At 38.8% G+C, this 27,334-nt stretch overlaps 1 protein-coding gene across 5 annotated transcripts in view; it reads right to left on the minus strand.

The window, feature by feature from the left end:
* htt (huntingtin) overlaps positions 1-27,334 on the minus strand; it is a 45,585-nt gene that overhangs the window by 11,496 nt on the left and 6,755 nt on the right. Inside the window, exons 7-53 of one of the 5 annotated variants that reach the window (XM_059554377.1) lie at positions 26,427-26,568; positions 26,156-26,334; positions 24,822-25,026; positions 23,968-24,012; positions 23,709-23,786; positions 22,258-22,814; positions 21,206-21,323; positions 20,975-21,093; positions 20,729-20,840; positions 20,431-20,568; positions 19,992-20,150; positions 19,814-19,911; positions 19,478-19,617; positions 19,248-19,311; positions 18,721-18,821; positions 18,497-18,643; positions 17,874-17,994; positions 17,446-17,591; positions 17,091-17,242; positions 16,132-16,334; positions 15,909-16,032; positions 15,640-15,764; positions 14,841-14,951; positions 14,674-14,751; positions 14,352-14,575; positions 14,170-14,248; positions 13,899-14,060; positions 13,688-13,743; positions 13,310-13,458; positions 12,995-13,131; positions 12,774-12,890; positions 12,519-12,641; positions 10,944-11,194; positions 10,196-10,338; positions 9,894-10,104; positions 9,461-9,596; positions 8,872-9,051; positions 8,605-8,781; positions 7,032-7,108; positions 6,800-6,938; positions 6,588-6,710; positions 6,304-6,514; positions 4,853-4,998; positions 3,097-3,274; positions 2,914-2,994; positions 2,647-2,831; positions 2,431-2,557 (exon numbers count right to left, since the gene is read on the minus strand). In XM_059554377.1, coding sequence (XP_059410360.1) covers positions 2,431-2,557; positions 2,647-2,831; positions 2,914-2,994; positions 3,097-3,274; positions 4,853-4,998; positions 6,304-6,514; positions 6,588-6,710; positions 6,800-6,938; positions 7,032-7,108; positions 8,605-8,781; positions 8,872-9,051; positions 9,461-9,596; positions 9,894-10,104; positions 10,196-10,338; positions 10,944-11,194; positions 12,519-12,641; positions 12,774-12,890; positions 12,995-13,131; positions 13,310-13,458; positions 13,688-13,743; positions 13,899-14,060; positions 14,170-14,248; positions 14,352-14,575; positions 14,674-14,751; positions 14,841-14,951; positions 15,640-15,764; positions 15,909-16,032; positions 16,132-16,334; positions 17,091-17,242; positions 17,446-17,591; positions 17,874-17,994; positions 18,497-18,643; positions 18,721-18,821; positions 19,248-19,311; positions 19,478-19,617; positions 19,814-19,911; positions 19,992-20,150; positions 20,431-20,568; positions 20,729-20,840; positions 20,975-21,093; positions 21,206-21,323; positions 22,258-22,814; positions 23,709-23,786; positions 23,968-24,012; positions 24,822-25,026; positions 26,156-26,334; positions 26,427-26,568 — 6,874 coding nt within the window. The remainder of the gene's footprint in view (positions 1-2,430; positions 2,558-2,646; positions 2,832-2,913; positions 2,995-3,096; positions 3,275-4,852; positions 4,999-6,303; positions 6,515-6,587; positions 6,711-6,799; positions 6,939-7,031; positions 7,109-8,604; positions 8,782-8,871; positions 9,052-9,460; positions 9,597-9,893; positions 10,105-10,195; positions 10,339-10,943; positions 11,195-12,518; positions 12,642-12,773; positions 12,891-12,994; positions 13,132-13,309; positions 13,459-13,687; positions 13,744-13,898; positions 14,061-14,169; positions 14,249-14,351; positions 14,576-14,673; positions 14,752-14,840; positions 14,952-15,639; positions 15,765-15,908; positions 16,033-16,131; positions 16,335-17,090; positions 17,243-17,445; positions 17,592-17,873; positions 17,995-18,496; positions 18,644-18,720; positions 18,822-19,247; positions 19,312-19,477; positions 19,618-19,813; positions 19,912-19,991; positions 20,151-20,430; positions 20,569-20,728; positions 20,841-20,974; positions 21,094-21,205; positions 21,324-22,257; positions 22,815-23,708; positions 23,787-23,967; positions 24,013-24,821; positions 25,027-26,155; positions 26,335-26,426; positions 26,569-27,334) is intronic. The other 4 variants (XM_059554380.1, XM_059554378.1, XM_059554381.1 and 1 more) reach the window with 4 other exon arrangements.

Below are 27,334 nucleotides of genomic sequence, written 5' to 3' on the forward strand. Positions count from 1 at the left end.
TATATATATATATATATATATATAATATATATATATATATATATATATATATTATATATATATATATATATATATATATTATATATATATATATATATATATATATATATATGGGCTGTCAACATTAAAGCATTAACGCATGTAATTAATTCAAGACCCTTAACGTGTTAAAATAATTAAATGCAATTAACGCAAAATTACTGAAACACAATTTCTATTCTAAACCTTTTTTCCCGATTTCGCTTCTCTGTTTGCAATCAGATCATTTTAAGCTGCAAACTCCAGGACAGTTTTCATTCCAGTGATCAAACAAGCGAATCCATTCAAGCAATCAGTCCAAAACTGAGCTAATGCTAAGAAAACCAGGCTGATTACAAGAGATGGCATAGAGAATAGATACTCACAATGCGTTTTCAATGAATTATTCCATTGTGTTTTCGCTTTAAAACACAAGCTCTGTGGTTGTTTCTAAAGAGCGAGAAAGCTCACTCACGCATTGCGCAGTGTGAAATACAGACTGAAAGCAACATCAAAACATCCCACCACTGTATGATACGCAAACTATGTTTTCTCAGCTGGATAAAGCAAACCAGCTTCTTTTAATAATTAAGGATTGCAATCAAGGTAAAGATGATTTCGGTGACATACAAGAGTTGTAAGCATGCGTGTGTCTGATACACCGTGATTGAGAGCTCTTGACGCACAGATCATATGTTGTAGTCATGCACACACATTTCAGTAGTTTCCACACACATTCAGTATAATGTTTTGATTTTTCTTGTGTATGTTGCTGTGTTTAGTCAGTGTGCACAAATGTGTCAATTATACAAACTTCTTTATTTCATTTGATTCTTTGGTGTCCTTTTGGAGTCTCCCAAATGTCCTTTTTGGTTAAAAGATATCTAAATTTACCTTGAAATAAGCTTGCAGAAAATACAGTTTTGTGATAATCACCCTTCAATCCATCGGTTTACTTTGCTTGATACAGTAAATAATGACAGAATTAACGTATTAAGCAAGATAAATGGTTTTTGCTTAATTTCATGATAAGTGTGTAATTGCGATTAATCACACAAAAAGGGTGCGATTAATCACGATTTAAAAATTTTCATCTATTGACAGCCCTAATGTGCATATACACTCACCTAAAGGATTATTAGGAACACCTGTTCAACTTCTCATTAATGCAATTATCTAATCAACTAATCACATGGTAGTTGCTTCAATGCATTTAGGGGTGTGGTCCTGGTCAAGACAATCTCCTGAACTCCAAACTGAATGTCAGAATGGGAAAGAAAGGGGATTTAAGCAATTTTGAGCGTGGCATGGTTGTTGGTGCCAGACAGGCCGGTCTGAGTATTTCACAATATGCTCAGTTACTGGGATTTTCACGCACAACCATTTAGGGTTTACAAAGAATGGCGTGAAAAGGGAAAAACATCCAGTATGCGGCAGTCCTGTGGGCGAAAATGCCTTGTTGATGCTAAAGGTCAGAGGAGAATGGGCCGACTGATTCAAGCTGCTAGAAGAGCAACTTTGACTGAAATAATCACTCATTACAACCGAGGTATGCAGCAAAGCATTTGTGAATCCACAACATGCACAACCTTGAGGCGGATGGCCTACAACAGCAGAAGACCCCACCGGGTACCACTCATCTCCTCAACAAATAGGAAAAAGAGGCTACAATTTGCACAAGCTCACCAAAATAAGACAGTTGAAGACTGGAAAAATATTGCCTGGTCTGATGAGTCTCGATTTCTGTTGAGACATTCAGATGGTAGAGTCAGAATTTGGCGTAAACAGAATGAGAACATGGATCCATCATGCCTTGTTTCCACTGTGCAGGCTGCTGGTGGTGGTGTAATGGTGTGGGGGATGTTTTCTTGGCACACTTTAGGACCCTTAGTGCCAAATGGGCATCGTTTAAATGCCAAGGCCTACCTGAGCATTGTTTCTGACCATGTCCATCGCTTTATAACCACCATGTACCCATCCTCTGATGGCTACTTCCAGCAGGATAATGCACCATGTCACAAAGCTCGAATCATTTCAAATTGGTTTCTTGAACATGACAATGAGTTCACTGTACTAAAATGGCCCCCACAGTCACCAGATCTCAACCCAATAGAGCATCTTTGAGATGTGGTGGAACGGGAGCTTCGTGCCCTGGATGTGCATCCCACAAATCTCCATCAACTGCAAGATGCTATCCTATCAATATGGGCCAACATCTCTAAAGAATGCTTTCAGCACCTTGTTGAATCAATGCCACGTATAATTAAGGCAGTTCTGAAGGCAAAACGGGGTCAAACACAGTATTAGTATGGTGTTCCTAATAATCCTTTAGGTGAGTGTATATGTAACTCAAAATTGCATTTCAGAACCACTTTTAAAGAGACAGAGGACTCTGAAACTAGTCTCACATACCCAGAGTATTAATGCGGTAGAGGAACTCTCTGAAGACGTCTTTCTCCTGTAGGAACTCTACAGGGATCTCAGGCAATGCTGTGCCAAATTCTCCACTCGGCCTGGGGGACCAGCCCAGCTTCCAGACCTGTTAAATCAAACACATCAATACTTTCATACACTTCTAATAGCACATAAACACAATGAATGCATAAGCACTCGATCACACTCTCTCACCAGAGGTGGGATTCGGGTGTAGCTGTTCACAATGGGCAGTCTGGCCAGGCTGATGATGACATTCCGTAGAGTAGGTGTAAGGAATGCTGGGATGTTCTTGTCTCTATGGTGACCCAAAGCCAGCACACTCTGCAGACCCTCAACCAGCTCGGCCATGATCTCACAACACCGCCATTCGAGTTGTTCTAAAAAAAAAAAAATAGCAAACAGTGAAATAAACACTTCTTGTGATAATCATGGGTCAGTGTGTAACGTGAGTCAGCTTACTATCTGCAGAGTCCAACTCATCTTCTGACTTCTCTGTTTTCCGCTCCGGCCTAAGAAGCTGGTCACCAGGACCAACCGCAACTACATAACACATCATAATCACAAAATGAATATACATTTTCAATACGATAGCACTTATTAGGTTTCAGTAGGCTGTATTTTCATGAGTTTTGTAACACATACCTGCGTGGATGAGGAGCTGTATACAGTGGATGATGGAGCAGGTGTGTGTAAGGTAGGTGTGGGAGGCAAAGTGTGTCCACACCGCCGGCTGCTGGAGAGCCAGACACAAACACGACAGACTCATCTGCATGTCCACACTCAGAGGCAGCTGATCCTGCAGCAAACGCCAAACTACCACCTACAGAGATAGAAAGAAATATGAGCTTAGTGCCTTTTATTTATATAGCTCCATGATTTCTGCAATGCGGAAAACAGAATCAAAGAATCTAATTACAGAAATTAAATGTAATGTATCACATCATGTAATTTGGGTACCCTGAACCCTTAAAGTGATAGTTCAAACTCAAACTAGCCAATAAATACTGACCCTCCAGCCATCCTAGGTGTATATGAATTTCTTCTTTCAGAGGAATGCTATCAGAGTTCTATTAAAAAATGTCCTGGTCCTTCCAAGTGAATGGGGGTCGAGATTTTGAAGGCCAAAAAAGTGTGACCATTCATCATAAAAGTACTCCACATGGCTCTGGGTGGTTAATAAAGGCCTTCTAAACTTATACTATGCCTAGACTAATCCACTCTCTTGTGAACGCATGTATAACAGTTAGAGGAAGCTAGAGATTAAAGTTTATAAAGTAAATAAGGATATTTTTCTTACAAACACATTGCTTCATTCAGGAGGCCTTTATTAATCCCCTGGAGCCGTGTGGACTTTATGATGAATGGATGCACTTTTTTGGGCTTAAAAATACACTGCCATTATAAAGTTTGGAAGAGCCAAGATATTTTTTTAATATATAGCAGCCAGAGCTTCTAACAGCAGCTGCAGTGATGTGGTGACTTAACCAATGAACCTTTTCCTGAGAAGGCAGGACTGTTCCGACAAACTGCATAATGCACTTTCTCCCATTCATAAATAACAGGAGTGCACTGTCTTTTTATATCGATGATACTTTTCAAAAGCCGCGTTTCCACTGTCGGGCCAAAAGTGGGCGTGCTAGTGCATGCCAGGGCCAGTCGCCTTTCCACTGTCACTTGATCCTGCCTCGTTTGTGCTTCCTCGGAGCCAATGGCCCAAATTTTTTGGCCCAACGAAAACATTGGGTCAAAACGGCCCAGCTGAGGCTAGAGGTTTGGTTCTGAACAAAGGCGGAGTTTCACAGCATCTGGAGAGATCAGCACCGCGGATCATAAGTAGGCTATGTTCATAACACTTTATTTCTGTGTGACTAATTTTCACTGCTGATAAATGAATTCATTATGACCAATGTATCACTTATAAAAACATTGATGCTTTTGAATTTAAATATTTAACAAAGCATGCAATCAAACGGCTGCTTTAATCATGTTCATTTTGTGATCACGCTAGTTCCAGTGACTTATTTCTTAGTCGTTTTCTCTTTGTAGGTGAAATTATGGGGTTGTGTGACGTTGTTCTAGAGGGGCGTGTAAAGATGGGGTTTTATGATACGATATTGCGTAGCTTGTCAGTGAACTTTGGCTCGGTGTATTAAATGCCGCTCCACTTGAAAACAGGTGATGGACATTTGCTAATAATCACAAAACCAGCTTTACTGATGAGACATGCATGACAATCACAAGTATTGAGACATCATGTAGGCCTATATCTGTTAATATCAGCAATCGACCATTATGCCTTCTAAGATTTCGACATTAGCCATTAAACAATCCATATTAGCCAACCACTAGAATATTCTATATAAAATCATGCTATTTGGAAAGGATGCATCAGTCTTACCTCTATGGCGAGGGTGCTGAAGGTGGTAATGAGCGCCTCTCTGTCTTTGGGAATGTGCAGTAAGGACGGTAGTTTGGACAGAGACAGCAGGTACTGACTCAACACACCACACAGACTCAACACTGTCTGATAAAACCCAGGCTCACCTGCAACCACACACATAAACACATGCAATGAGAGAGTGTGTTCATTACCACTTTATTATCATTTGCAGAATTTGCCACAAAGGATAATGCCTATGTACTTACACCTACCAAAGTTTAGACACACATACTCATTTTTTTATTATTACAATTTTCACCAGGTTGGAATAATAATAATAAAGTAAAGGATGGGGATTTTGCAATGACCACAGCCATGTAAAACAAAGTTAGCCTTTGCCTTGATTACAGTATTGTACACATTTGTATGTTGATCGGCGCCACCTAATGTAGAGAAGCTGATTTGGTTGTCATTTAACTAAGCTAATAATGAATGAAAGTGAATGTAAAATTATTATATTTTAATCAATTCATATTACTATATTCAATTTGATTAGGTTCCTAAAACATTATTGAGAGCTTTAAAGAGACAGTTCACCCAAAAATGAAAATTGTCATTAATTACTCACCCTCATGTCGTTCTAAACCCGGAAGACCTTCGTTCATCTTCAGAACGCAAATTAAGATATTTTTAATGAAATCTGAGAGCTCTCTAACCAACTGCAATGTTCCCAGGTTCAAAAACGTAGTAAGGACATCGTTAAAATAGTCCACGTGACAAACCGTAATTTTACGAAGCTACAAGAATACTTTTTGTGTGCAAAGAAAACAATAACATAATTTATTCAACAATTCTTCTCCCCAAGTTACCATCTTCTGCCATTTTGGAGAGTATCCACCAAACGTAAAGTAGTAGACAGCACGCGCATGCTGAACGTTTACAATGCTGAAAATGTTGTTTACATTCAGTGGATACTCTCCAAAATGCTGGAAGACAGTAACTCGGGGAGAAGAGTTATTGAATATATAATGTTACTGTTGTTTTCTTTGTGCACATAAAGTATTCTCGCAGCTTCGAAAAAAATTTAAGTTGAGCCACTGAGGTCACATGGACTGTTTTACTGATGTCCTTGCTACGTTTCTGGACAAGGGAACATTGCAGTTGTGTTGCTGTCTATGGAGGGTTAGAGCTCTCAGATTTTATCAAAAATATCTTAGTTTGTGTTGTGAAGATGAACAAAGGACCTACGGGTTCGGAACGACATGAGGGTGAGTAATTAATGATATAATTTTCATTTTTGGGTGAACTATCCCTTTAACAAACATAAGAAAACATGAATATAAGAATGTCATTAGATTATTAAAGTATTAACTTAAAAAAAAACTTGAATTAGCAAAACTAATACATCTTTTGTGCATGAGTAGGCATATTGTTTGGATTAAATAAGATTAATTCTAACTGCGACTCACTGTAGACTTGATTAAGCTGCTGCCAATAGTCCGCACATGTTTTGGAGGAGAGTAGGAGGGGCTGATGAGGGGAGGGGAGGAGCTCTATGACATCAGCCAATCGCTCGAAGGCCACCTGTTGAGCTGTGTCAAATAAAACCGTCCCATGATCCTTACTCACCCTCTGTACCCCAACACTCAGACATGATGCCAGCAGACACAAATTAAAGTCCTGCAAATACAATAGCACAACTTCAGTGTCTGTTTGTGTTATAAATTGAGATTTACATGTATTTGTTCTTTACCTTGCAGGTCATGATTGTGTTAAGGTCAGACTGAGGAAGTTTTGTCAGCAGCTCTGTAGTTTCATAAAGAGCTCCTTCACCTCTCAAACAAAACTGAAATTTCACCAGATCAACATACCACTCCTGTAATACACACACAATAGCAATAATATTATGCTTTTGCCAATAAGTTTTCAGCTATTTTCACATAGAAACCACATTGTTAGTTATACCTTATTGGGTTCCACATTTTCAGGGGGAGGGGGTGGGTCCCCGTCTAGTGGGTGTGAGGTAATGGGGGCGTCAGGGCTCGCGCTATCTTCAGCAATAGTGGCTCTGAACCTGTCCAGCAGGGAGAAAAACCGCTGATGCCTGACATAAAGAAAAAAACGATATTTTAAAAATCAGGGTTGGGAGATCTCCTTATCAACAGCAACAAACAAGTCGACTGATGATGTGCCTTACCTTTGCGCAAGTCCACTGGTCTGCAGGTACTGCTGAATCCTGTCCAGCTCCTCCAGTGGCAGCTGAGCAATACTATTCTACAGTAGGGAGGAGAAAACATGACCCTCGATTCTCATTTAGTGCAGTTGATCTCAACCAGCACACTTTCAAAGGGGCTGCAAGATGGCTTAAAATGATATAAAATAAGCTAAAACATGTTAGACATAAAGCTGTCATTTTATTTCTTATTTTAATTTGTTTTTCCTCAACAACATTTATTTATATTTAAGAACCACGATTCTCAGAGCCTTGGAAATCCTGGATATATAAGGGAGGTTTAAAAGAGAGATTTCTACAAAGTATTTTAAGAAGTCAATCCTTAAGAAATTTCCCCACCAGCCTTTTTGTCTGATTTGGACTCAATTTCATGGACCCCAGAATATTTTCTCAGATTGTTTGAACATGCAATGCATCAAAATAAAGATCAGACCCTACTCTACTTTCCCAAAAAAAAAAAAAAACACTCAAGCATAGTTTTCTTTCTTTTTTTTTGATCAACACTTAAATGTTAATAGGTTTCATAAAAATATAAACATTTTGAGCAAAAATCTGAGAGTGGAGCAAAATTTAAATAAAATAAATAAATGTATGCATTTAGCAGATGCTTTTATCCCAAGCGACTTACAGTGCATGCAGGCTAACATTTTTTACCTAACATGTGCTCCCTGGGAATTGAACCCACAACCTTGCGCTGCTAATGCAATGCTCTACCACTTGAGCCACAGCAACACTGAGCTGAGCTTGCACAGGCCTTAATCCACTTTCTGGATTAACTTTTCACTCTGTAACATTAGGCAGTTTTCATTTATATGTGGTTAGTGTTGATGATTGCTTTATTTTTCATATGCATATGGTTCGCTTTTTTGATTTGTTTTAGATCAGCACTTTCTAGACTCATTCAGGATGCATAATAGCGCCCTCTAGCGCAGTGGTTCCCAATCCCAGTCCTCGTGCACACTCTGCATATTTTGCATGTCTCGCTTAGTTAATACACCTGATTCAGATAACATGCTTGTTAGAAGAGAGCTAAGTGCATGAACTGTGCTCCGATTGACATGTTCCCTACACAGTGTCATTGCTCCCTACTCCCCAAGCAGGGGAAATCTGTTGAAGTTTTCTTAACTTCGAAACATTCATTCATGGATTTGCGCTGCACCACTGCCTGCAGCGTCTTCACACACAGATGAAAATTACTAGAGAACTGTGAAGTGTGACTTTAATGCCCTTTGAATGGAACATATACACTTGTTTCGAACTGGAATCATGGTGGAATATCCTGTGATACTCCACTTCGCAGGGCACGTACGGCTGAATAGGACAAACACTGCATGTGATAAGAGATACAAACGAAGTGAGACATAATAATTAATATCTTTAATTTTAACTATATTTGAATGGTTTGTAGTGGTAGCATTTTAATTGTTTTTTTTATTTGCAATCATTTTAGTTTTATTCAAGTATACTCCATTACACCAAAATGGCCCACACAGTGAAATTAGCTGGTAGTGTGTGTGTGTGTGTGTTTGAGTTTTACCTGCAGGGTCTCAGCAAGCAGCATCTCCACACGTCTGCAGGCGAGTGTGTCCACCATGCGAGCCAGCACACGGAACGGTGTGTTGAGAAGCTTGTCCACATATAGCATGAGCAGAGCCCCAGACTGACTTAGATGAATGCCTTCTAAACACTGCAGGGTCTTCTTCAGCATTACCGGCTGGAGATTTACACATTTAATACATAAGTAACAGAAAAGATCATCACAGCATGAACTCAAAGAAGATGCAGTGTATATGTATATGCATACGGTAGAAAGGTTGTCACAGCGTGACTGTATAGCCTGTATAAAGAGTCCACTGGCTGCAGAATTTCGGTGCACAGCACTGATGAGATCCTGCACTGGAGGCTCATGGGAAAGACTGATCAGATCGCTCACATGATTCACTGTCAGCCACGTCAGATGCTCAGAGTCATGCAAGTTTTGACACTGAGACAGGAAGAGAAAAAAACAAAGATGATTTTTTTTTTTTTGTGAAGTTCAATGTATAATATATTTTATTTAAAATATAATAATAACTATGTTTATTATGACTTAATAAAGCACTGACATTCCGTTTTATTTTTTAATTTTTTTAATACTACAGAAGTCAATAGAAACCAACTGTTTGTTCACCAACACCCTTCAAAATATCTTCCTTCTTTTTAGCAGAAGCAAAAAAACACACAGATTTGGAACAATTTGAGGGTAACTTTTTTTATTTTTGGGTGAACTAAGTAAAATTATTAATTTCTTAAAAAAGAAAATCTTAAGAGATATGGAAGTTAGGGTAGATAAAATAAAACTCAGACTCATGACAGTGCTTTAAAAAGCGCACACATTACTTAAGAAGTCTTACCACGTAGTCACAGAAGAGAATAAGTGCTCCTCGTCGGACGATCTCTCTGTTACACATAGCCAGCTTCCCTTCAGGCCTGTCGTCCTCTCCAGATGAGTGTGGGCTCAGCAGCTTAGTGCTGGACAGACTGTGCCTCCTGATGGAATGATTAAGAAAAATAAAGTTGCTTAAGGGAAAAAGTAACATATTTCAAAAAGCAACAACAGATGTACCACAGGCTCTTACCTCTTACAAAGAGCAATTTCAAGCCTCACTTAACCAACATATAACTTTAATAACTCAAAACCTGTGTGAGGCCAACTAGTTTTTTGCCCTTACAAACAGCAATTTATTCTAAAAATTACCAAAAATTTAGCTTTGCCTGGTTTTAGCAGTTGGACGAGGCTTAATTTTAAACAGCCTTTCTCATTAGGCTGCTAGCACGTAGACTGACCTGGGGGTCTGATGCACCTCGGACCACCAGGTGTAGTTGGTGTAGTTGATGATGAGAAGGACCTGACACCAGAGCAGGACCAGAGACGGGTGTGTAGTGACGAGCTGGAGCACCAGGCTGTTCAAACCCTCCAAGGTATAAAAACTACCCCCTTCGCCTCCCTCTGCCTTCAGCAGCCTGCTGCCCGCTTCCGTGATCCGCCGGAACATTCCTGGAAAGTTAAAGGGAAATGGGAATTTACTTAGTCTGCCAGTGTTTGTGACTTTATATGAGTTGAGACGTGAGATGTGGGCTCTGCCTGCCTGATTTGAAGATGTGGATCAAACACATGAGCAGTGTGCCCAGCTGCTGACAGTAGAACGTGTGCTGTTGTTCACTCATGTCAACTTTCACTTGCTTGGTGGCGATATCATCCAGCAACACCCCCACTAACTGCAATAAGAACCTGACAAACAAAAAGAGATTAATAATTGTATTTATTAAGAACTGTGGCAACATCTCCAAGAGACCTACCTGCAAAGCTAAGTGAAAAATATGCGCAAGTTCAAAAAAGTTGCTTTAAACAGGTAAGGATGGTCACACCAAATGTTGATTTGATTTAACTGATAAAGAAGATCTATTTATGAGAGATTTTGGACAGCATCATCCTTTTACAACATTTTTACACAAGTGCCTAAAACCTTTAACAGTACTGTAGCTTTGCAGGTAGGTTTCTTGAAGCATCTTTGAGACGTTGCCACAGTTCTTCTAGATGGTAGATGGTGAGATTAGATCTCTGTGCGGAGCACTGGCTGTTGTCAGACAAATTGTGCAAACAAAAATCTCACTGGATTATTACAATTCATGGCAAAATGAATGCTTGGAAAGTAAACTGATATTTCCTACTCACACACTACAGCAAAAGATAGAAATAACAGACTTAGCTGGTGAAAATACTAGTTTTCTAATCATTTTGGCCACAACTGTCATTTATTTTATTACTTGATTTATTTTGTCATTTATTTTATTACTTTTAGCATTCTGACTTTATTTCCAATGAGCAGCAGTCACCTAGCAAAAGTTTCCTCAGGAAGGACACGTTGCGGCTCCCCATTGGCGTCTTCCATGGTGGGAGGCAGAGCTTCAGGAGGGGACGGGTCATCGTCACGCAGTCGACAGATGGTGGGACAGCAGAGGAGGTACGGCGACAGAGAAAGCTCCTGAATACGAGACAGAATGATGTCCTCTGTGGATTGTGAGATGAGCACACGCAGAATGGCAAGAATCCCAGAAACCCACAACTGCACCGTACCCACTGATGCCTACAGAAGAAAACAGGAAAACAATGAGCCAACTAATAGGTTTAAAGTGATCTTGCATTCAGTTAGACCCACTGCCACAAGAGTAAAATCTGCCTTGCAATCTGCATATATAAAAATGGATTGTTCTGAAGAGCTTTGTGAACTCAAGCGTAGTAATCTGAAGATTCTTAGCATTAAGTTCATTTTCTAGATACTGCTACATACTCCACATCAACTGTAAGTGGTATTATTGAAAAATGGAACAGCAGCAACTGTTAAGCCACGTTCAGACTGCACGATTTTAGCCCAGTTTTTGGCTCGCCGACATGTTTTGAGAAATCGCTGACAAATGCCCGAAATCACAGGCAAATCTGAGCTCGTTCACGCGAGTGACAATCACGCAGTGTGAATGAGCAAAGACGCGATCTGAGAGAATCGCCGATGAGTCGCCGATGCCCGTGAGATATTTGGCATGCTAAATATCTGGACCTGTCGGCGATTCAAAATCATGCTGTCTGAAAAGTGTTCTGACTGAAAACTACATCGGCAATGACCGACAGCCAATAAGAGAGATACAAGATACAGAGCAGCGGGGAGTTCAGGGAGGAGTTATAGACAACAATATCAGCAAGTATGGCTTCATTTCAGAAAAAGGCTTTCTTCTCGGTCTATTTGGACCCATGAAATGGAAGATAAATTAGTATAAATTTAGCAGGAGCACCCGTGTCTGTTTGACGTTTCATCTGAGCTATCCCAGTCTCACGTGGAAACTCCGGTCTTGCACGTGTGATATCGCGTTGTTTCCTTGTCACATCTCGCGTGTGTTTGGTTGTGAAACATAGTTTGCGTGCCAGACAGAGCTGTCGGCGATTCTTCCTATTGTAAAGTCATGCAGTGTGAAACCTTCTGTCGCCGATCCATCGTGCAGTGTGAACACAGCAGTGACTGAATGCTGGTCAAGATAGTCATGCAGTGTGAAAAGAACAGTGACCCGACTACTTTGAAAATCTTGCAGCCTGAACTCGGCTTTAGATGACCACGTAAAGTCACAGAGCATGCTGCAGTCACTGCATTAAAGTTGCCAAAGCGCTGCTGATTTAATAGCTAAAGAGATCCAAACTGGCATTAATATAAGCACAAAAAATATGTGGTGGGATCTTCATGGAGCAGTGGAAACCTGTTCTATAGAGTGACAAATCACACTTCTCTATTTGGCAACCGTTATGAGTGAAATTTCACAACTTCACTTGATTTCTGACAGCCTCTCTTCTATCCTATTCACCTAATAATAATATCTACAGCATGTGGAAAGCAATCTATGCAATGTGTGACTGAAGGTTCTCACTAGTGTAGAAGGTGTGATGAACATGCTCTTCAGTAGCATGTCCACAGGCCGCAGAGAGGAGGGAGCCACGGTCTCAAACAGTGTGTTTAACACGCCCAATGCCTCATGGGAGTCCAGGTGCATCTGTCAAGCACACAGATACAAATCTGTAAAGCACACTTATTTAAAAACACGTTTATTAGTTTTTATTCTGAATTTGAGATGAAACTCTGAAAAGAAGAGTCAGGAAGTTCATCAGATTAGATAGAGCCGCACTTGCTGTTTGCCGATCATTGGCAGTATGATGTCAGCAATCTGCCGTGAAAGCCTCTTCCATTTATCTTCATTCTCTTTATGGCACTGCTTTAGGACTAGAATAAACATCTCCAGCACCTACACACACACACAAACATCCATTATTTTACAAGTAAATCCACAAATGTAATAAAAGTACAACGTTTTTCCAAACTAACACAGACACCAGCACTTAGTGTTACCTGATGGTGTTGTATAAGGCGTAGCAGCATGGACACCACCACTTCCTTCTGCGTGTCCAGCTCCTTCCCTGCATCTGCTTTATTGGAGCCACGCAGCACAAAGAGGTCATGCACTATAGGCTGCAGTGCAGGGATTGCTGGGAAATAAACAGAAGCATAAGAATGAACAATGAATTTTTTTTTAAATTATTAGATTAATGATTAATCTATATGTAATATTATGTGAAGTTTTAAAGCCAATACCAAAAAGTTTCACAGCCGTTACTTATTCTGCTTAAGGAAGTGAATATGTATTTGTCTTGTGATTCTACACACCGTGTGTTACTGCCTTCCTGTCGCTGGCCATGATGCCATCACACAGCTGAATGATCTTTGGGATGCTGATGATCTGTTTGGAGTGGTAGCGCTCGTAGGACAGCAGAACCAAGAAAAAGAAAATACTGGGCACAATCTCTTCAGAGTCCCTACACAGAAAAAAAAAATCAATCAGTTTAGTGCAAACTGTGCAAAATGTATGCAGGAAAACAGTTTTCTACACTGATAATAAAAAATTTTTTAATTACTTAAGAACCAAAACAGCATATTAGCTTGATTTTTGTAGGATCAAATATAAAAAAAATACAAAAACATTCTCCCATAAAATGACTTTTTAATGGTAATGTATGTTGTTGTGACTATGTCAGATTGTCTTACCTGAACTGCCCCACTTCAATATACTCAAACTGCTTCAGCAGGAAACCAATGAATACCTGAAACATGCACAGGGTAGTAAAATACTACAGCAGTGTATGTCTAATGTAGAAATAAAATAATAGCCAGATTTGTCTTGATTCTAAATTTAGTTTTATAGTTAAATAGTATGTTGACTCAGTCGGAGGTTGATCCACAGCTCTAAAAGACTCACCTGGTCTGAATCAAGCAAACAGTAGTTGACCCGGAGCTGCACAAGTTGGGCGAGAAGGTCCAGCACCTGTCTTTGTAGGGCCACTGAGGTGCTGGTGGTGTACTGCTTCAGAGCCTTTATCACCAGCGGCTCAAACAAACGGATGTGATTATGAATGGCATTCTGAAACACACACAAGTAGTCTACTATTAGACACTTTAACTGTAGTAAGTTGTCAAGATGTCATTGTTATGTTTTTTTAATCATAGGCATGAATTATAGAGCAGCCTACTTTGTCTCCTCGGTGGCGAGTGACATTGGTGATACTTGACCTCAACTGGTTGGAGACTTTTTGCATGACATCAAACCACCTACAGCATCACAGAGATGATGTTTAGTCAGAATTGTCCTCTTAATTTTGTTTGGTATATTTATAGGTACATCTATATTATACACAAGTCTTCTTTGACTCACCCAGATGCGTCCTGTTCTTGTTCAGCTTGCACCATGTTTCTGAGGCTGGCATCTGCGAGGGCCTGGGTGAAGTGAGTGTATGGGGCCATGAAGCAGTAATGGTAGAGGCCAGGTCTGACACTGGTCGAGCCGAGCCGGAGGGCCTTGCCCTGGGTCCGACACGGGTGAGAAGAAGCCCCTTCATACTGAGATGCAAGATTGGTGCCAAACAATGCCTTCAACAGCTGTAAGCAAAGAGCACATGACAAAGCCAAGGAATTTGTTATGTCATGGTAGACACTTTTATCCAAAGCGACCAACAGAAGAGTTTAGCGTGTCTAACCTGCTGAACACACACAGTGGCCATAGTGGGTTCCCGAGAGAAACACGACTTGACGTAACCCAGGATCTCTTCAACACACTAGGTGGATAAAAACAGGGTTAAGGTTTGTTACTCATTTCATTTTGCTTCACTCACTGACAGGTTAAAATTAGGCTTTGACATCATACTTTGCCAATATCATGCAGGGTGGCCAACTCAAGCAGCTGTGAAAGGACATCAAGCGTCGACCTCAGGAAACTCCCAAACTTCTCATTGGTGTTATGAAGGTCTAACGTGACCTTGGAAAAGAAAATATTAATAATTAGCAAGATGAATCAAGTAAGAATGGGCATTTTGTTCACCATGTCCACCTAAATTGAGTACTTAAAATAAAAAAAAACTAATAAATAAAACTTTTGTTGGGATATCTTGTTTTGCTTCCCTTAACTCGTTAGCACTAATTAAAAATATACACTAAAAATGTTACAAAAGTTAGGGGTGGGTATAAATCTTTAATGTTTTTGAAGGTCTCTTGTGCTTACCAAGGCTGCATTTTTTTGATTAAAATTATCCCAGTAATATCAGTAACACTGTGAAATATTTTTAAAGTTTAAATTAAAATGACTGTGTCTGCAAAGCTGAATTTTTTTCAGCATCATTACTCCAGTCTTCAGTGTCACATGATCCTTCAAAATAATTCTAATATGCTGATTTGCTGCTCAAGAAACATTTCTGATATCCAATTTTGACAAAGGCTGTGATGCTTAATATGCGATGCATTTTTTTCAAGATTCATTTATTTGAAATAGATTTTCTATAAGATTACGAATGTCTTTACTGTCACTTTTGATCAATTTAATGCATCTTCGCTGAATAAGAGTTTTAATTTCTTTCAAAAAGGAAAAAAAGATCATGCTGACCCCAAACTTTTGAACAATAGTTCCTATATACCAACAGAGAAACCAAAACGCTTGACTGCAAACTGACTTTGTAGTTAGCATGTGTAGCTCTCAGTGCATCATAAAGCTTCAGATAAGGAGGGAGGTGATAAAAGCTGCCCAGAGTGGTGGATTTGTTAACCGCTGGTGTCGCAGTGCTGTCCGCTGCTCTGCCTGTATACAAAAACAGTACAAGATACCTGTAAATATTAAATTCATAAATGATACAAGACACCATGAGACTTATTTTCCTTGTTTACTCACAGTGGAATTATTCATATGTTTGGTCAACAGGGGACACTTCAGGTGTGACTGTACCTGTGTTGGCTTCTCCTTTCTTTGGGCTCATGGGGGTGGTGCTCGGCTCCATCATCTCCTTCTCTTTACCCTTCCGTCTGATTGGACTGAGAGAAGGAGTGTTGCCCAATGAGGGTAAAGTAGCCTGGAAGGAAAGATAAACAGAAATAGCAAAACTTTTAATACCGTTGTAATGAATTTTACTGATGTGATGTGATGTGGATCTATTGAATCCTTTCTTTACCTTGACTGCAGGGCCTGGGGGTGTGTCATCCAGCACATGGGCGCAGATGTTGAGGATCTTCAGTAGGTGTGAGAACAGCTGCTCCACCATAACAACCAGAGAGCGGTCGTTAAGAGCAGGCCACGCCTCCTCCACCTTCGAGGGGGCGGGGTTAGACTCTTCCTCACCTGCCCATGGACTCTTCATGCACTTTGGTGCAGTGGCTACAAATACAGGTAGAAAACAACATTTTAAATACAAATGGGCATAAAACGAAGTAAAAAAATTACAATTAAATAAAATGGCTCTAGTGATGAGACTTTCATTAGTCTTGGATGAACAGAATAAATAGTCTGTTTGGTCATTTTTGACAGATTTAAATGTATGTTTTTTATTTTATAAATTTATTTTATGTTTTTTTTTGTTTTTTTTTAGATATGCAACCTGAACTAACAAAACAAAAAAAACTTCATTCAATAAGTGGACCTAAAGTGCACTTTGGCGGTCAAAACTGACTTGCCACAGTAAATGAAAAGAACAGATCATAATGCAGAACCCTTATGTAGTAAATAAAACCTACATATCTACCAATAATAAAATCTACATATCAATGTTGAACAAAAGCAAATAAATCTATTATTGAAGTGTAGATTTTTACTGTAATAAAGTTCCAAATGTTTGCTTATTTGCTTATACAAGTGGTGGTGCAATTGAGATTTACATCAATATATGCAATTATATGCATACTTATATTTTTACTACTTTAATAAAAAAAAACAAAAGTTAACAAAAGAGGGGTAAATAAGATCTAAATAACCTATCAATAATATTGTACATAAACAATATTATTGTTACTTCCTAAGTGAAGATTGTATTCGAACATTTCTTAAAAAATAAAAATAACTCTTATACTCATATCAAAAATGACTGCAAACAGCCAAGGTGTGACTGTAGCTAATCTAATCTAAATGAGTTTGTACCAGCGAGAAGATTTCCAGCCAGTAGCAGAGCAGCCTGATGGGCAGAGAGATCAAGAGGGAACCAAGCAGAGGAGATGAGAGACAAAACCATACTGGCCACACCGACCGTCAGAGACCGCCGCATGTCCTCACTAGCACCAGGCTGAGAGAGACTACAGAAGAAGAGAACATTTATACTACTGCAGTGACTGAAACAGACCGATAAAACATTGCACTTACATTGGCAATGCAGATTTGCTTTTTATATTCTTTATACTAACAATATGATCATGACAACAAATATACTAAAGCAGGTTTTATTCTTGGACTTTACTGCTGTAAGGTTCAGGTTTTTCCAAACAAAAAAAGTGTGTACCTAAAGGAGCGTCCTCGGCTGCGGTACTGGCTGGAGCGGTTGAGATTAAAGACAGAGGAGCTCACAAAACCACAATGCCAGCCTGTGCTCCAAGTGCACACTGGGAAGGTCCTGGACAAAAGGCAGAGAGCCTCACAACTGCCAAACTAGAGAGATGACATTATGTGTAGAGATTAGATCTTGGGTTCAAATAAGAGCAGCTGTTTGTTACTTCTGTACCACTAAACAGAAGTGTTTCCAAACACGCAGAATTCTTATTCATCATTATTATCACCGTTTCGTTATGGTACTTCAAGAAAAAGTACGAGATAAGTCATTAAATCATAAAAAACTATAATGTATTGCTTCCGTGGGCTCTTGCTGTTTGGAGACGGTCCAATAAAAGCAATATTTTATAAGAATTGGACTCCGAAGGTTAAGGCACTCACAGTCATGGCTCTGGAAGTGGAGGAAGTGAGGGCATGAGAGATGGCAGTGATGACCCGAGACAGGTTGTTCTCCACAGTAACATCCGGTGCACTCTGACCCAGATTGTAGCCACGGTATGTTCTGCAGCGAAGCACATCATATAAAGAATTAGATTTCAGCCAAGTACACAACCACTGAAAACTATGGGGTCAGTAAGATTGTTTAAGAAGTCTCTTATGCTCAGCAAGGCTTCTGTAAGCTACAGTAATACTGTGACATATTAGTAATGCTGTCTAATATTCTTACAGTTCAAAACAACTTGTTTTGTATTATAATTGATTCCTGTGACGTCAAAGCTGAATTTTCAACAGCCGTACCTCCAGGCTTCAGAGTCACATGAAATCACTCTAAAATGCTCATTCGCTTCTCAAGAAACATTACTTATTTTCTATGTTGAAAACAGATGTGCTGCTTAATATTTTGATACATGCTTTTTCAGGATCCTTGATGAACAGAAAGCTATGTATAGAAACCTTTTGTAATATTATATTTACTCCATTTCTTTCAAAGTAATAAGTAAATAAAAACAAATGAAAGCTGCCATTTAAACACGTGGTTCAAATGAAGAATGGCTGTCGTGTACCGTGTAATAGTGCTGACAGTGAATTGTGATGGAGGCTGGGTCTCGTGCATTAGCAGCTGCAGGTACACACTGCTCTGGTCTCGAGCTATGGCCACAACCGGGTCTGTCTGAGCCTGGTCACAGTCATAGAACAACCTGGGCACCAACCTGAGCAGGCAAAGACCGATCAAAATCAGAGTGGGAGACCGGTGATGTGCAGTCGTGTCTGTGATGTGTCTAAATACCTGCTGATGGTGTTTGCTGCCACATGTCTCACACGAGGGTCCTCATCGCCCAGTAGATAAATCACAACATTGTTCAGAACCCTGTCCTGCAGCCTCAACAACTGATAATATGAAAAATACATTATACAAATATGAATTACATACAACATTAATAATTAAATTAATGAAATAAATGGAAATGTAAAATAAAACTGTTATATAACAAATAGAATATTATTTATTAAACAATTATATTCAGGAAGTGTAGCTGTTTTTGCAGTTGTGTGTGTGTTTTACATATCACACATCTTGCTGAACTGACAATATATAAAATCATGTAAATTGAAATTTTAGTTTTCTTATACATAAAATCATGACAAGTATATTCTTCAAAAATGTATTCTTGTGTGTTTCATGAAAGAAAGTAATACGAGAGAATTATGACAGAAGTACTACTTTTATTATTCTTTAATCATTATTTAATACTGGATTAATAATATTAATTATAAACAAATTATTTTAAATTGAGTAAAGAAAGAGAGCTATACCCCAGTATAGTGATGCTCTCCTTTGTGCAACTTCTCAGTTTTCCTCTCCAAAAAACTTACTAACCTGCCAAACACAGAAACAGTAAGTTATTTTAATAATTATATTTGAGTAATTTCTTCACAAAGTTCAGCAATTATATAGTCATTTTGAAATATGTGCCTTATAAAAGGTTGAATCAAAAAGTGTTCTACAAAGTTTTCAAATACAAGAAATATTTGTGTCCACTTACCGGAAATCTATCTCAGCAAGTGTCTCCAAAAGCTCAGTGCGCACCAGCCAATAGGAGCAGTCCTTCAACGTCAGCAGATCAATGAGTAGTTGCAGGCCAAGTTCACTTAGACTTCCATTGCACAATGCCATGATGCAGTGCTGTAGTTGTGTAAAAACACAATACTTATAAATTTCTCTAAAACTAACAGACAAACATAAACTAGCATTCTTTACATGTTTAAAAATGATCAGAGGGACATGCATGTATATGCATATATATATATATATGTATATGCATATATATATATATATATATATATATATATATATATATATAAAATTATCTCTCTCTCACCCTAACAGCAGCACATGCCATTTTACATGTGACTGAAGATTCATCTTTCAGACTTCGCTGCAGGAGAGGCACAAAGTTTTCTAGTGTCACAGAGTTTCCTGAGAAAACAGAAAGACAGAGATTGTGAAGACAGGCTTCAGAGGGTGTGTGATTCATTTGATCGAGCTGTAGCTCTCACCTGTGAAGGAGTGGATCTGGGACAGCCATGCGTCAGTGTTGTAGCGTGTCTTGAGGTGGATGGCTTGGATTAAAGCTCCACACAGGATGGCTGTGGCTCCTCTGATCTGAGGATCCCCATGTTCAATATACTGCAGTATATCACTGATGTACTGTTGCTCTGTTCACACAAAGACAACAATCTTAAGACAAAACATGTCAAACAAAATTAAAGCAAATGTAGAATTTATAAATAAAAAAAAAAGACACAAAAAAAACAAACCCAACCAAGCCAAAACAAAATTAACATAAAAAAATAAATTTAAAAAACGAACCAAACCAAAACGAACTGAAACGAAACAAGACCAAAGAAAATCTAAACAAAACACAAAAGCAAGAGTGTGATTCAATGGACCCATGAATTAACAGAATCCTTGGATAGTGGTCAGCGTTTTTCTCACCGTCTGGTTGTTGTCCTTCTAGTGGCTGCAGGTAGAGTTTGTTAAAGAAGGCTTCAGGTAGAAGAGTCGCTGCTGCCCCCACACAGCTGACGGCTAATGCCTTAACGCTCACACGGACCTCAATATCAGGAACCAGCCCTACAACACACACACAAAAACACATTGATTTACTGTTTAATGAATAATGTCCCTTTAATGTTCAACTTGCAAACACCAACATCCAAAAGCACTTGTACTGTGTGCTGTTGTGACAATACAGAGTCAACTAACACTAGAGAGTAAAAGGCTTGTTTCCCACCATTTCTTTGGCCGGTGAGCAGAAAGGAGGCAGCCAACAGCCGGACACAGTGCACCAGAGGCTCTTCCTTTGGGTCAGTATAGTGACCAATATCTCCTTTAATCCTAGATGGCTAAAACACACAGAATACATACAAAATTTTCACAGGATGTGCATTTAAACTACTAGATCTCTGTAAAATATCTGTGAGAAATTGAGATTAACAGTATTATCCATTTGGGCTAATAAGATAATGCACGTGTTTACCTTGTTGTTGAGTTCTGCGGGTTCCAGAACTTCTTCCTTTGGTATGAATCGATCCACACTGCTATCAGATGATTGCCTGTTGTGACCTTTTCCCTCCAGAAGATGGGGCTTACTTAAAGCTGGCGACAAGAGAAAACAGAACTGTGAGCTAAAAGGATGACTAATAAACATGTCCACTTCACACCCAGGCTAGACAATTAGAGCAGGGTTTATTTCTGAGCAAGCTTTTACCCAGTGCTGACTGAGAGAAAGGTATTTTGTCAGGTGGTGGAGCTGTGCCCTCCTCCTCCTCATCCTGCAGTGTGCCGATCTGCATCCCTGAGTACTGACTCTCACTGCCGTCCAGCACCTAAACATCACACACAAACACACACATACATACTTATATACATATTAGTATATACACACACAACAGAATGGACCAAACTCACAAACAAGCATAAACATTCACATTAACTCATTCATGCAAATGCACACAAAGAGCAGTAACATTCAGACATGCAGCATCACTTTAGGAACTCAAATGTTGCTTGATTACAACTTTCTTTTGCATAATATGCATGCCAAGGCAATTTTGGGCTTCACAAAAAAACAAAAGTAGGGTGTTAATCTATTGCCAGCTGCATTACCAGAACATATTGAGGATTTAACAGCCGATGAACTAGATATTAGTTTATACATTTTTGTCACCTCTTTGGCAGAAGGGAGCTTGTGGCCAGAGATCATATCTTTTATCAAAACTGGGAAATGGCTCAAATTCAATCCAATGTTATTTTAGTATTTGACTATATATATTTTATATTATTTATACATTTTACGTTTAAGTTTTAGACTCTTGTTATGTGATTGTCATTTTTATTAGTTTTTGTTTTCATCAAATATTTCTATTTAGCTTTAATTGACTTCTTTTTCAGATTTAGTCATTTTAATACTTAAACTTAGTTGTAAAATAAATATTCCTAGTTTTATTTATTTTTTAGCTTCGGTATTTCATCCAATACTTTAATTTTAACTTAGCTTTTTTTATTTTTTTATTACCAAACACGATTTTTCACAGTTTTTGTTTTAGTTAACAATAACAACACTCATTTAAATCTGATCTGAGATCAGCATCAGTGTTGTTGGGACGAGGTTTTTAATCAGTGTTCCAGAATCAGGGAAATAAAAGGCATTCAAACACCTCAGGAAAGAGGCCGTGCATGTGGGGGCGGAGCAAATGAGGGGCAGGATTCTATCGGGCCGGAGAAGAGCAACAATAGCCTCACCCCCTGTCCTCTGCTGACCTGCTCACTACTGCTAGAGGAAGAGATGGCAGAAAAGGTGGAGGAAGAAGTCGAGGTAGAGGAGGAGGAGGAGGAGGATGGCCTGTAGAGAGACGACTCGCTGTCGGAGTGCGGGTCCGGCCCTTCAGTGGGAGTTGGGGAAGGTGGTGAATAGTTCCGACAGCGTCTGCTGGTGCTGGTGACACTTACGAGCTCGGCGCAGTCTGAAGGCGTCACGGCGGAGTCCGGCCCCTCCGTAGTCGTCTGGGAACTGTCACTAGGGGGCGACGACGACATAGCTCCCATCAACATCTGGTTGCCTTCGGTTACTAAGTCACCAGATGTGCTGACGACCCCGGCGCCCCCGCTTGAGCTGCGACTTAACATGTCCTCCTCGTCTTCCTCATCTGGAGTATCAGGCCCTACACCCTGCTCTGATGCACTCAGGTCCACTGAGTCTCCCGGCTGCAAGGCATGCTGGGAGGAGCGTGGCTGCTCTGTGATGATGTCAGATGTGCCAAGTGACGAAACGCCCGATGAGGAGGGAGCTTCACTGGAGCTGTCGCCACCAACCGAGGCTTGAAGAAATGTGAGAGAAATAAAGCATTAACCCTTCCTACATTACATGCAATGCATTTGTTTGAATTTGTTGAGTGTGGACAAATTAATATAAACTAATTTGTTTTATGAAGAAAGCTAAATTCATGGTCATGATACTCTAGGCTACTGAGGTGTTTTGTGTAATTTCTAACCTGTTGCTATGTGGTTGTTAGGGTGCTCAAGCAAAATAACAAATCCTCAAATCTACTCTAGAAAAATTTGCATCCAAAAAATTGTTTTTCTTTTTTTTTCTTGAAAGAAGTCTCTTATGCTCACCAGGTGTGCATTTATTTAATCAAAACTAAGGTAAAAGCAAAAGTATTGTGAAACATTATAACAATTTAAAATTAAAAGTCTAATTTATTCCTGTGAGGGAAAAGCTAAATTTTCTGTATCATTATTCCACAGTGTGACATGATCCTTCAGAAATCATTCTGTTATGCTGATTTGGTGCGCATTCATTTATTCGATTATGCACTTATTTATCTATTGTGCTCAATAGAAATATCTTAAAATCAATGTTGAAAACTGTGTTTGCTTGATATTTTTGTGAAAAACAATTTTTTTCATTATTTTTGATGACGTTATAAAGAACAGAATTTTATAAAATTATAAATTAAATACTTTTTAACATCATAAGCATCTTAAATGTAGCTTTTAATCAATCTGATGCATCCTTGCGCAATAGAACTATTGTTCAAAAACAAAAATCTTACAGAATTTTTGAACAATATTGTATACAACATTCTGATTCCTTAATATGACTCTGGTGACTCTTTCAGGTTACTTTATGAGATGGTAATGCTGTTTTTTTTTTTCATCTTTCATCTTGCAAGTCTTTAAACGTAACAGTACTCCCCTCCTCAACTTACCAGAGAAAGATCCTGTGGTGACCTCTGCCCTCTCAGGGTCATCCTCCAAACCCTCTTCTTCACCTGACAACAGCTTACCTGAGACAAGCACAACATACAAGGCTTATCATTACAACACAACAAAAAAAATTATAATTTAAACTCCAACTGCACATTCAGTATCAAAACTGCTCTACTAACATGCCACAGACAGCCTTCGAAACAAACAGAGAAACGTGTCAGTAGGTTAGACGCAAAAGAAAGGCAGTCAAGAAGTCACCTTTCTGCTTCCTGAGGAGGAGAGGACTGCATGGTGACCCACCGGCTGTATGCAGGAAACAGGAAGTGAAGAGAGCAGAAAAAGCCCAAAAATTCATTTTTAGGGTTAGAGGAAGGAAGAAGCAGAGGATGAAGATCACATGCACAGTGAAATTTGCTGCAGTGAATTTTGAAGTAGTTATCAGTTATCAAACAGAATAGGCAGCGTGGGAAATATTAAGAGAGCTTGTCATTAGTGAGTAACAAAGATTTGAGTTCGAGTTAATTAAACTTCAGTTAATAAATCCAAACATTACAGATGATTTCTCCACAAATGGAGGTTGACCAATACATAGTTCCAAAATAATACCAAATAAATGAGTTATCGTAAAAATCTTTGTGATACGTTTTTTGCTCAATGTTCTTCTGCCTGATCTTGCAAAATAAACTTTATGAAGTAGTTATGCACATTTCTTTCTCTCACCCTTTCTTGTACATTATCTAAATATTTCATATGACAACAAAATAAAAATAAATTCACCAGTACTGATTTATGATGCATACAAATAAATTATTTTAAGAACTACAAAACATGTCATAATAAAGTATCCCATTTTTTAACATTAAGAGGATGGTTTCTATTTAGGTTACTGATTTTAAAAACAATCGGCCGATTAATCTGCCGTTTTTAGTCATAGGTATCAGTTATAATCTACAATCAGTCAGTCTCTCCTTTTGTAAGTCCCTTACATACCCAGCACAAACCTTATTTTCTCACTGGATGCTTCTTCACTGACAGTGAAAAGGAGACGACTGATCAAACTATTCCAGCTTGACCTCTGATGGGGTAAATGAATGAACAAAAGCAATATTTACCAATAAGCTCGAGAATGCTGCCACTGCGTGCGCGGCTCTCAGTCTCCTCTCTGAAGACACTGGTGTGTGATATCTTGCCCCGTGTGCTGAGTGCGTTGAGGAGCTCAGGGGCAGGAGTACGAAACACCTGCTGCAGAAGCTCCAGAGATGCGGTCACCACATTATGATCCCAATGCTGCGCGTAGTGCAGGGTCAGTTCATAGACCTTAGGACCAAAGATTCGAGTTTACATGTCAAATATACAGCAAAGCACAGTGAATCACAACAACATAATAAAACTGCTGAAAATAGTAGGTATGGGTAAAAATTTCATTTTTATGGAACTATATAGATTCTTAAATCCCGAGAATCAATTAGTCTACCTGTTTTCAGTTAATGGACAGAACATTGAAGGGCTCTTCCCATTCAATATATCGCAATAAGCACTGTGCTTTGGTACTTTTAATATAAAACAAAGTCTCAGATTTCTAATCTGTCCATGGTATTGTAGTATTAAAACAATAAATGCTGTTTTGCCGCCGTTTAATCTAAAGTGACAGATCGCTGTAGCGTCTACTCGTATCGCATGTGAACTATAATAATTTCCTCCACATTAATACAAGCTTCAGCACAAAATAAACATGAGTCATGACTAAACATTCGAAAGCAAGTTAGAAACGGTACAACGGTACAACTTTACAATCTGTATCCGGTCTCAAGTAATCGCTCAATCGGAGTTTCAGCCGCGCAAAGACGTCAATATAGCTTGTAAACAATGTCACGTAGCGTCACATTTACCTCAGAAACAAACATATTCGGCGACTATAAACTCACTAGTCAGAGACAAAAATAAACTGTATAGAGGGGCGTTATATATATGTATATAACATATTCATTATAAATTTTACTGTTCTTCAGTGTTTCATTTATGTTTTAATAAATTCATCGTTTTATGACAGCCACCATTATGTTTATATAAAAAAAAATTGAAGTAGAAATATAATGTAATTGTAACTATTATTTTAAAAACTTTATTAACGCAAGTGTCATTTTAACAAATCATTAAATTTTAACCTTCAATATTATAGTTATACTCTTGTGTCGGCTATATTTTACAGCATTAGTCGAGAGATTTTTTTCTTGAGAAAATTTGGGATGTACCGTACCTGATATATATCCAAAATAATCAATATTGAGTCGTATCGAATCACAAGCTTGTAAATGAGAATCGAATCATGAAATTTGTGTCAAACCCAGCCCTAGAACATAGTGTAGGAATTTCAAGAAATGACTGTTTACTATAATAACAATACGTCAAATCACAAGAATACAATGAGCTTCATCAGCTCTGATACCTGAATGAGCTGCTCAGGTGTGGGGGTGACATCTGCCTCTTTACGAACGAGCCCAAAGCTGCCCTTCAGACTGGTGTTAGGAGCCTGCTGCTGAAGAAGGGGCATCAGGTAGCGCAATGTCAGTAATACACCTAGAATCAGGCGACTGGTATGTTCCTCGTCCACCGGCACTACCAAACCTGAGAGCGAGAACACAGGAAGATGAATTGACACACCGTTTAGACCATGTTCTTCCAGTGTCTGTGTTTCAGAGTGTGTGTGAGCGTCCTACCGAGCAGCACGTTGAGGAGCCAGGTGTAGAAGTAGTGTGTTCTGCGTGAGTGCTGACACACGCTGACAGCCGAGCTGGCCGCTGTTCGGCGAATAGTGGGAGAACTGGACTTCAGATTGGCAACAAAGGCCTTCAGCAGCATCTACATACACATCCACAGGGTCAAATCATAAGTGCCATGATAAGAATCATTTATAGAATATGAAATTAATAAATTAAACAGGAAGTGAGATCAATCCTATTGTTTAACTTGTCTTATTAATAATAATACTTATTAAGAATACTTTAATTAGTTTTTTCATTTTGTTAGAAAGGACTTAATAGAAGTCTAGGAACATTAATTATATTTTCCCTTGCGAATTTGTGATGATGTCAAGAGGTACATTAATATTCAAAGTACAATTTTTCTTTAGAAATTAACATTTCTTTTTCAAAAGCGACCGTGAAGACATAATTCTTCTGTTTTAATAAAAACTGTTCTTTTGAACTTTCTTGAAAAAGTATAATGGTTTCCACAAAATAAAAATATTAAGCGGCAAAACTCTATTTAGCATAAAATCATAAAAATAAAAAAATCTGATTATTAGAATGATTTCTGAAAGATCCTGTGACACAGAAGCCTGAAGTAATGGTTGCTGGAAATTCAAATGTTCTATTACAGGAATAAATTATATAAGTAATAATATTTCACAATATATTACAGTTTTACTGTTTTATAAATGATTAAAAACTTTATTGTCCTCAAGGGCAATTCTTTGTGTAGACAGCAGTATACACATACACATACATATAACAACACAACACACAAATTACAATAACTCATTTAAAAACCTAATTGCAGAAGGTATAAATGAATTTCTATATCTATTTGATTTACACAAGGGGAGTTTAAATCTCCGTCCTGAAGG

Source organism: Carassius carassius, chromosome 7, assembly GCF_963082965.1.
Source record: "Carassius carassius chromosome 7, fCarCar2.1, whole genome shotgun sequence".
Classification (NCBI taxonomy): domain Eukaryota; kingdom Metazoa; phylum Chordata; class Actinopteri; order Cypriniformes; family Cyprinidae; genus Carassius; species Carassius carassius.